Source organism: Apis dorsata, unplaced genomic scaffold, assembly GCF_000469605.1.
Source record: "Apis dorsata unplaced genomic scaffold, Apis dorsata 1.3 scaffold_376, whole genome shotgun sequence".
Lineage (NCBI taxonomy): Eukaryota > Metazoa > Arthropoda > Insecta > Hymenoptera > Apidae > Apis > Apis dorsata.
Genome location: NW_006263639.1, coordinates 647,266 through 653,963, shown reverse-complemented (window position 1 = coordinate 653,963; position 6,698 = coordinate 647,266). Strand labels below are relative to the sequence as shown.

The 6,698-nt window shown below is 29.0% G+C and overlaps 1 protein-coding gene across 1 annotated transcript in view; it reads right to left on the bottom strand.

Moving 5' to 3' along the window:
- LOC102675876 (eye-specific diacylglycerol kinase) overlaps positions 1 to 6,698 on the bottom strand; it is a 64,261-nt gene that overhangs the window by 54,983 nt on the left and 2,580 nt on the right. Inside the window, exon 3 of the mRNA XM_031511993.1 lies at positions 6,443 to 6,690. Within this exon, the coding sequence (XP_031367853.1) occupies positions 6,443 to 6,690 (248 nt within the window). The remainder of the gene's footprint in view (positions 1 to 6,442; positions 6,691 to 6,698) is intronic.

The window sequence follows — 6,698 nt, the reverse complement described above, 5'->3', positions numbered from 1 at the left end:
AAAAAAAAAAAAAAAAAAAATTAAAGAATGCAAAGAGTTAAGATTAACGAATCCCTATCTGTGTGAATAAGGTTTAAACTTCCTCGAACGGTTGGACGCCTTTCTAATTGCAAGGACGACCGTCTTTTCAAGGTGGAACGGCACTTTTCGTGCAGGAGTATCGCGTATCCGGCTAATTCCCTCCATCCATAATTCGATTAGGAACGTTCGTTATCCGAGGAGGAGCCAGAAATAGGTGGATCGGGGGTGTGAAATTGCCGTTGCATTTTCCCTCTATATCCCTCACTCAGACCATTGAAGAAAAGTGTTTCGTTTCAATCGTAACCTGTTTCGTTTCTCGATCGATCGAACGTACGTTCCTCGATCGGGCGAAATGAAGAGAGTCGAAAACGAGGTTTTCGCGATCGATAAATAACAAAGAGGAAATCGTAAATCAAAAGTTGGGAGATATTAATGCCCGCGGTGTTATTGGTTACTTGCAGTGTTCGATTATTTGGGAAATATAGACGTTTATTTGCCAACGTGATAAAATATGTATTTAACCATGATGATGTGTACTTTGTGATAATGGTGGGATTGTAACGTTAACTGTATTGACTGAATGTTATTTTAATCTTGATTAAAACTTGTAACGATAGCTTTTTGGAAACGTGACAATTTTTGTAAAGAATCGTCAATGATGCTGTTAAAGTTTGGTATAAGTAGAGATAAAATTTTATATCCCTATTTTTTGTTATACTCCAACATTTTTTTAATGGTTTGTTATATTTTATTATATTTTAATATTTCTCGTTTATAATAAAAAAAAGAGATAGATTAAAAATAAGCCACTTCTAATTTTTTTATTGAGCAATATACGAAGAATTGAAAACTATATATATAATGCTGATAAAAAATTAAATTAATTTTATATTTTATACATATAATTAAATTAATATAATTAAATTAAAACAAACCAAACATTAAAAACGGAGAATGTAAAAATATATAAAGAAAGTTATTCTTTTTTTAAATACAGATTTAAATATGAATTTCTCAAAATAATTTCCATGCGAATTGTATCATTATGATTCTCATGTATAATGTTCTATTAGAGATTTTAAAACTATTATCATACAAATTATTAACTATTTTATAAGAGAGAAAAAATTCCTTGTATCATTAGATAATTTTTTGTTTCCATAGAAAATAGATTTTCTAAAAATACTACCATTTTTAGTCATATTTTTTTTTTCTTGCTTTCCTTTCTAAGTGAGTATTCTTTCCTCTTTTAAATATTGAGAGATACTAGAAAAGTATCGTATAAGTTAGATTCTACTCGATGTTAAACAAGCAAGAGAACGTTTAAACGCTAGAAATTAAACAATATAAATCATTCATGTAAATATTTATTCATTCCGTAATTCATTCACTCGGCGAAGCTCATTGAAACGAAGCGACTGATTTCGTCCATCAACGATAGTGATAGTTGATAGTGAAAAATCTCGAATTTCGAGACAACAAAACACTTTCTCTCTCTCTTTCTCTCTCTCTCTTTCTCTCAATACGATACGACTTTCGATCCCGAGAGATAGTTCCTTCAACTTTTGAAAAGTTGGCTACCTCGTTTGAATTAAAATCGGTGAAACGATAAAGTTCCATGGAAGGAAGCTCGATGAAATTTAATCTCTGCTTCCAGAAACAAGATGAGAGGATAACTTCCGATACGATTGACTCTGATTAAATTGATTAAACTACGAAAGAATCATCCGCTTCTTATCGAGCCATTGAAAATTTGTTAATAATAGATCTAACGAGTGGAAATAAATTGTTTGATAAGAAAAATCAATAAAATTGCATGCTAAGATAAATTTGTACGTTATATTTAATTTCCAGGAATGGTGGGAAAAAATTTATTATTTAATTAGGGAAATCTTGTGACGAGAAAGAAATGATTGTTATTTATGAAATTGATGCAATTAAATTAAAGGATGAATTTTTGATCTTGTTGGCTATTTATTTATTTTTATTATTTTTTAAAAAGAATCATAAAAAATATATTTTTGTTACAAATAATTAATAAATAGCCAATCAGAGATATGTTCATTTATATCTTGAATTTAATTAAGAAATTGTCAAAACGAACAATAATTCTGCTTTATATAAAATGTTGTACGAATAAATACGAATCGTAATTGATTACATTATATTATACGAAATAATTTTTTCATTACTGAAACATCACTTCGAAGAATTGAAATCAATGTATAAAATTTCAATTTTTATTTTTTTTTTAAATATTTTTTATAACTTTGTAATATATATGAAATAGAATAAAATTTTGAACTATAAAATATTCATGTTTTTTAATATTCTATTATTTTATTATAAAAAATATTTCCAAACTAAATTGCATATGAAACATGAACAAATGATAAAAATTCGAGGATTGATTTCTCATATTGAAAAAAGTTTTTTGCAAAAAATAAATTACTCTATCTATGATCCATTATTCACCATATATATATTTTCATTCATTCAAATCAGATTATTCGAAATAGAATAGAATTTTCTTATAAAAAATATGATTTTCTTGTAAGATAATGTGAAAATTTTTGTAATTATATATCTGTATATTTCTATCTTCATTTAATTGATTAAAATTTATAAATTTTAAAAATTAAAGAAGATATGAAAAAAAAATTATAATATATCTATTTTTATTACTGCTTTATCATTAAAAAAAAGAGTCTCTATATGCAATTTAACAAAGTTTCAAAAAGAACTATTTCAAAAAGAAACATAATACCTTCACTAATATCTCTATTATAGTATTGAAATAACAAGGTCTAACAATGATTTTTCGCAACAATGCAAAGAGGTCGTCTATTTATGTATTTAAATCGTGCATAATGAAGGGGTTAAGGGATTTATAGTTGTGAGTAAATGTACCAAGGGAACATGGATGCTTGATAAGAATAGCGATAATAATTATCCAATTTTATTTTCATTCTCAAATCTCAAAAAATCAGATTAAACTGTATAATTATTCATTTTAAATGAGTTTACGAGACGTGAAATATTATCTCGATGATTTTTATTACGTTTACGTTTACGAATAAAAAGTTTCGCAATACGCATAAAATTGTTGTTCTATTTAAAAAAAAAAAAAAATACGTACATTTTATGCGAAAGAGATAGGTCAGATGTATTCAATGGTTCGTAAAATTGGCCAACGATATCCATCGTTGTTGAATCGTAAAATTTAATTAATATTCTTGTTGCGAAAACGGATTGAGTAACGAGGGCGAAAGATGAATGAGAGGAAAAAAAGGAGGATATTGGGAAAAAACGTGATCTCAAAAACGTGATCGATCCATAAACAACACCACTTTGCCCAAATTACGACTATACGTAATTTCCATATCGCGTTTTTCAACTTTATGAGATATAATCCTCGATTCTCTTTGAGAAAATTAACGATTTTAAGTTGAGTTTCGATTATTCTTTAAATATCTAGATCGATTTAAAAGATAACACTACAAAATTGGAAATTCGAAAAGTTAAATTCTTTTTTATATGTATTTATAACTTCAACGTAATGCAATAATATTTTAGTTCTTAATATTAATACAGTTTTTAAATAATTTGAACAAAAAATTAATTTGCAACATTTTTAATAAAATTTAGAAATCAAAAAAATTTAAATTACAAATTTTATTATACTCTTAATATATTTCACAAATATTAATAATTTGTATATTATGATATATTATACCAGACAATTAAAAATATATTATAGCAGTTGAAAATATTTGGAAATTATTAATTTAAAGAAAAACTGAATATTTGTGAAAAATCATCCAAAAATAAAAAATAATAGTACAGTGTTAATCAAAGTAAAGGGAAAATAAATTATCAATTAAAAATTGTAATTAATAAAGTTGTTATTAAATATCGTTCGAGTTATTAAATTTTACTAAAAGCACCAAAAATATTGAAAATTATGAATGATTCTAATTTTTTGATCAAAAATTGTGCAAAAAATAATTTACTATTCGATGTGAAAAATTTCGATTGGGAAATAAAAATATGAATAAAAAAATGTCATAATTTATACAAAGAACAATAGATATTCTAATAAAGGCAAATCTCTGTTTATATCCCTTTTTTTTAAAATATATTCATGGAAAATCATGAATTCGCATAAATATCCGTATTTCAATAATCGAAGAATCGAAGAAAATCGAATCACAAAAAATTGGAGTATCAAATATTTGAAATTTGCAAATAAAATTTTATGATACATCTCTGTAAGAAAGAATTTACATTGAGATACGATTGATTTTCCGCATTTCTCACCACTCTGCCTAAAAATAAATTTGAATGTACTTTTTGCAAAGAGAGAGTGGACATTGCGTGCTAACGAAACAAAAAGATGGTAAGATAATCGGTAAAAATTTCATCTTTCTTGCTTATTATAATAACGACGTCATTGAAATATTAAAAAAAGTAATTGGTCTATCGTGAAAGCCGGTTTAGTGTTTAATGATTCTAGAAATAATCAGATGAACAGTTATATAACATGATTTAAGATGTAAAAAATTATGAAAGAAGCCAATAAAATATTAATTGAATATTAGAAAATCAATTTTCAATTTATTTTTCTTCTTTTCATAATATTAATTGTGTGTAACACACTAAATATATTATTCCTATTGAAATAACCAGCTTCAAAAATTTTTCATTGTTATATTCTTCTATATTATTATTATTATTATTATTGCATTTATACCAATAAAATTAATTTTTATCCTTCTTCTTGTTTTTGAACGAGAATCACATATATGTCCAGATTTAATCACATATACAATTGATAGAAACAGATATATAATAATCTCGATATATCTAATGTTAATAATAATTCTTTCGTATTATCTTCGAATATAAGAAAATTCTGAACGACAAAGAAATTTCAAAGAACGCTTAATTTAGTTGGAAATAATAATCGAATGCGGGAATGGTTAAATTCACAAACGAAAATAACACATCAAAATCATCGATTAGTATCGACAATATCGTGTGCAATTTTAAAAAAAGATTAAAGTGAATTAAAAAATATCATCCAATGCTATTCAAATATAAACATAATGCGAATAATTCGCTAAAAATATTATTATTCGCGATATTTAAATCGTTCGATTCAATGTAAATTATTCGATCCGTTTAATTTTTTCACATACATGCCACTTGCACTTGTACGATAATCTACTAAAAATCTCGTTATCCATTTTCGAATGGGTTCCAAAAGACCTCAACTTCGACCTCAGAAGCTCAACAATCTATCGAGTTACAGCGGCCACAATGAGAACTATACGTCTGTACAGTTCAATTAAACGCGTTGGAGTTCTAATCAACTTCTCTCTCCCTCGAATCGTTGACGTCTTAATCTTCCCGAAATAGAAAATGCTGGCTCGAAGAGCAACAAAAGACGCCGATATCGGACTCGTAAACGTGGCAGCGGTAAAATTAAATTGCCTTCGATTGAACCGTGCGCGTAAACTGCACGAGGGAAAGCTGCGGAAACGAAAGAATTTTATGAACCAATTCTTTCGTTCCACGCTTCCATTACTTCCTTTTATTTCTATATTTTCGTAAGTAGCATAAAAATAGCCTAGCCTTGTTTCCACAAACGTGACGTTCTATCAAGATTTATTTCTCCCGTTATCGCTAAATTCAATAAAACTTTCGAAAAGAAAATAAAACTTTAAATGATGTAACTATGAGCCCAGTGAAACGGCCCTTAAAAGTGGCTTGGAAATTGTTCTCGTAATCCCACGTTTCTTCTCCAACTTTGCCGGCGAATAATCGTGTGGAGTGTGTTCAAGGATTGAAAGTTGTTGGCAAATTGGCCATAATAAAAAATAATGCGCGGGCGAAAGTGATTATTTTCTTCTTTTTTTAGAATTGAAAACGTATCATATCATACGAAGAAGTATTTTTATCACCGGGATGGGTTACGATTAATCACAACACGATCAAGCAAACGCGTGCAAATTGATCTCATCTCATCGAAGTAATTAATACAGGCTCGTTAGAGAGGGTCATTCCTTTCCTCAAAGCTTGAAAACAACAACAATAGCTATTACGAGTTACAAATACATTCGATGCCATTCGACGAAACGTATTGAATCGTTCTCGTATTAAAGTTTCAATGATTGCAGCACCATTCAACCGAATCAACGAAAAACAATTAAACACACATACATACATACATAAGAGGGCTGGAACAAGAAGCAGGAACAATAAACAACATATATACGAAGAAAAAAGACAGAGAAATAAAAGGATACAGAACATGATACAGAATACGAGCAGGAATTGAAATGGTCGCGGAGGAACATTCAGAAAATTGAAAGTATTGGGAACAAGGGATCTTGTTCCATTCACCAGACGTACCCACCCTCTTGGAGGTCGAGCCTCGGTGCCGGGCAGCAATGCCGTGTATCTCGTCTGCGCCTCGGTAGGCAGAACGATATCGACGCTCTTCGAACGTATACTTTGTTGAGGGACAGTCAACGTGTCGGTGTCCTCGCTGTGCCCATTTTTATTGTTGAAGCAGGAGTCGACGGACGCGGCCCTATCCCTTTTCAGCTCAGGAACGGTGAGAAAGATATCTCTGACGACGAACTTGCATTTGCCCGATCCGACGTGACCCA